At 40.7% G+C, this 3,560-nt stretch overlaps 1 protein-coding gene across 1 annotated transcript in view; it reads right to left on the bottom strand.

Moving 5' to 3' along the window:
- The window catches only part of LOC122329297 (phosphatase and actin regulator 3-like), a 19,969-nt gene that overhangs the window by 9,544 nt on the left and 6,865 nt on the right, over positions 1–3,560 (bottom strand). The window contains exons 3-7 of the mRNA XM_043225531.1: positions 2,980–3,054; positions 2,753–2,893; positions 1,558–1,779; positions 1,287–1,482; positions 388–578 (exon numbers count right to left, since the gene is read on the bottom strand). Coding sequence (XP_043081466.1) covers positions 388–578; positions 1,287–1,482; positions 1,558–1,779; positions 2,753–2,893; positions 2,980–3,054 — 825 coding nt within the window. The remainder of the gene's footprint in view (positions 1–387; positions 579–1,286; positions 1,483–1,557; positions 1,780–2,752; positions 2,894–2,979; positions 3,055–3,560) is intronic.

The raw sequence follows: 3,560 nt of genomic DNA, 5'->3' as shown, positions 1-3,560 counted from the left end.
CTCTCTCTCTCTCTCTCTTCTCTCTCTCTCTCTCTCTCTCTCTCTCTCTCTCTCTCTCTCTCTGTCTCTCTCTCTCTCTGGCCCACATGTAATGACAGCAGACTGTGTTAGAAGTGGGACACCAGATGTTGCTGACAAATCAAGTCTGGAAGAAGAAAAGCCTCTTCATTTCGGGCATGAGGAGCATTCTGAATGCAACAAAATGCATGAGCATTTCAACCTTTTTAACAGGTACTCGGAGACCAATTTGCAAAAAATTAAGAACACCTTGCTTAATAAATATCACAGCCACTGAATCTGGGTCGGCGGCATGTTATTGAAGTAAGTGCGTAAATAACGCCAAAATACACTGATCCCAAATCTCAGTTTGAAGTGTAAGAAACAGACCGGAGATGACGGACTCGTTCCAGCTGTCCTGGTCGCTGTAGTATTCGTCCAGACGCATGTTCTCCTTGTTCTCTTCCGCCTCCTTCTTGTTCTGCACCTCTTCGCTCGGCTCATTCTCAGTGCTGGCGGTGCGGGACAGACGGCCGTCCGAGCGCCGCCTGGGAGAGCTACGGATCTCCTTACCGTGGAAACTATGAAAAAGAATAGATGTGCATGATAAAAAAACGATTGAAAATTAATTTTAAAAATTCATTACTAAATTTAACAGTTAAACGTACCCTGTCACATGCATAAATTATATTTTTAAAAAATGTGGGATAATTTTTAGTGCACTGTACTGTTTGAGGTGAGAAACTTTTGCTGATGTTCAGCAAAATATTTTATTTGATCAAAGGTGACTACAGATTATCATTTCTATTTCAAATAAACGCTGTTTCAATTCATCAAAGAATTCTAACTAATTCTAACTAATCACGATTTCCACAAAAAACATTTGATAATAAACTCCTTGAGCTGCGAATCAGCATCTTAGAGAATGATTTCCGAAAAATCAGCTTTGATTACAGAAATAAATTACGGTTTAAAATATATTCAAGAGAAACAGCTTTTTTAAACCGTAGTAATATCTCTTTTGCTTCCAGCGAGACATCTTTCACAAACATTAAACACATTCCTGGCCCCAAATCTTTAAATGGTACAGATACAAATATAATAGAAGTGGTTTAAATCATTGTTTCTCGACGGTGACTTTGCTTTATATCGAGAGCGGACACAATAAAAGTAAAACCGCTTGCAATGAATTAGCGTTGAGATCTTCACATAAAAAATAGTTACTTTATTTTTGGTCGCATAAACGCGGTCCTGCTGAGATTTATTTTGAAGGATTGCTGATCCCTCACCTGTCCTGCCGGTGTTTGGAGGCCAGAGCGCGATGCAGTTCCTCGATGATACAGCTAGGGGGCAGCTGAGGGTGCATCAGGCCTAAGTGAGGGGAGCCCGTGGGGGTCGAGATGCGGCCCCGCAGGGCGTCTTTGGGCAGGGTGAAGTTCCTGGGCAGCGTGGCCGGAGCGGGCCGGCTCGGGTTCGAGTGGGTGCCTGACGGAGAAGAGTAAGGAGTAAACAAAAGAGCACAAATCTAGAAAACTGTTGTGCGTGCGTTATGATACGGACTGTCGAGGCTGCCCAGTCTGGTGAGCAGCTTCACAGGAAGTCTGGCCGGAGGAGTGTGGATTTCTCTGAGCGCCGCCTCCTCTTTTTTCTGCTCATGACACTCGGGGGCCTCCGGGGGCCCCGCGCTGGCCCCTCTGCTCGCGGCGTCGACGCAGGGCTTCTCCTCGTCCTCACTTTGTTCGAGTTCCCCTTCTGTGTCTATCGTCTCTGTGGCGTCTCGCGCTGGGAAGAGATCGGGTCAGAAAAGAGCGTTCTGTAATCTCTGCCGCCACCTAGTGCTGTTCAAATGCATTTTTAAACACTAAGTATACTTCAAATCGATTAAAAGATTTGCTGAAATAAGACTAATTCTAATGAAGCTTTACTTGGAATACCGCTTGGGCACATTTCTTTATATTGAGCCTAAAATGTGTTTGAATGTCACTGATCTTTGAATAATAATAATAGTCTGTAATTCCAACACATTTCAAGTGTATTTGAAGTAAAAATTNGATCTTTGAATAATAATAATAGTCTGTAATTCCAACACATTTCAAGTGTATTTGAAGTAAAAAATCCACTTTAGCACAATCAGACGTGCTTTAACTGGTCTACTTTTTCTTTTATGTCATAAATTATTAGCATATTAGTAAAGATAAAGTGTCGTGAAGATATTTTGTAAATTTTCTACCGTAAATATTTCAAAACTTAATGTTTGATTAGTAATATGCATTGCTAAGAACTTCATTTGGACAACTTTAAAAGCAATTTTCTCTTTTTTCATCCTCAGATTCTAGATTTTTGTATTAGTTTTATATCAATTATACTGTTTTTCAAATGCATTCTAGCAATACATACATGTCGGTTTTTATAAAATCTTTCAAAAAGACAAAGCAAACGCTGGCCTAAGTTGCACATACATCAATTCTAACATACGTTACACTTAAATGTTTCTATCCATTTCTAAATATAAAACTGTTTATGCGCTCATTTTTTCGTTGTCAGTATCAAGAATCACTGAAACCTGTTTTGCTTCGCTAATGCGTCATATTCCTAAAACAGAATAAATAAGTAAAGTACAAAATCGTACGGAAATTGTTTTTGTCCATTAATGTGAGTCTGCAGTGCATTGTGGGACGTCTACTACTTTCAAATAATCACAAAGAAGTTAAACTTGAAGTGTGTCCTGGTGTCAGCCACTTTCGCGGATGCTGACCTGCAGACAGATTGTCCTCGTCTGACCCCAGGTCCTCGGTGTTGCTGGCCAGCGGTGCCATGGGCTCGTCTTCACACTCGTCTCCGTCGGACTCGTCCAGCGCGGGATCTCCGGCCTCGTCTGGACCCACGCCACACGCCTCTGCAAGCATGGGAAGAACGGCGGTCATCACGAGCTCGTGAAAGGGTCGGGGATCTGTTAACGTTCACACGCACGCAGCGTCTCACCCATGCCAACCTCTGCCGGCCCTTTCCTGACGAGATCGTCTCGATTCTGCCTGCTGGGCGCTTTCCTCTCCAGCCCTGCGGACGCCATCAGAAAAAGATCTCAACGAGAACACGAACACTACACTACAGTCAGGCAGTGTGCGAGAGATACTAAAAATCAATTGGTTGTGATAAAAAAGAAATGTGTAACAATGCTCATTTCTTTTAATACCGTTAAAACGTTTATTCGGTTTGACATTGGAACTCTTTTATTCAACAAACAGCAGTTTTTATTTCAAAACAAAAGTAGAAACTAAAGAGTAAGGTGACTTCACCGATGATTTTAAAATAGTTATACATTTTGTCTAGTTAATAAAATATTTTATATGGTAGAAACTCCTGTCTATGAGTAACGACGATGATAATATTAATAATTTTAAAACACTGTAATCACAAATTAGCAGAAAAGCCATTTCAGTTCATTGGATATAAAATGTAAAAATAAAACCCTGAGAAAATGTAAACATTTAAACATTTGTAATTCTGGAATTGATTAATTGCGGCCTTTTATAAGAATTTTTATTTATTTACTTATTCATTAT

The sequence above is a fragment of the Puntigrus tetrazona genome, chromosome 23 (assembly GCF_018831695.1).
Source record: "Puntigrus tetrazona isolate hp1 chromosome 23, ASM1883169v1, whole genome shotgun sequence".
NCBI lineage: Eukaryota > Metazoa > Chordata > Actinopteri > Cypriniformes > Cyprinidae > Puntigrus > Puntigrus tetrazona.
The sequence above is the reverse complement of the archived record's forward strand: the minus strand, read 5'-3'. Positions and strand labels throughout refer to the sequence as shown.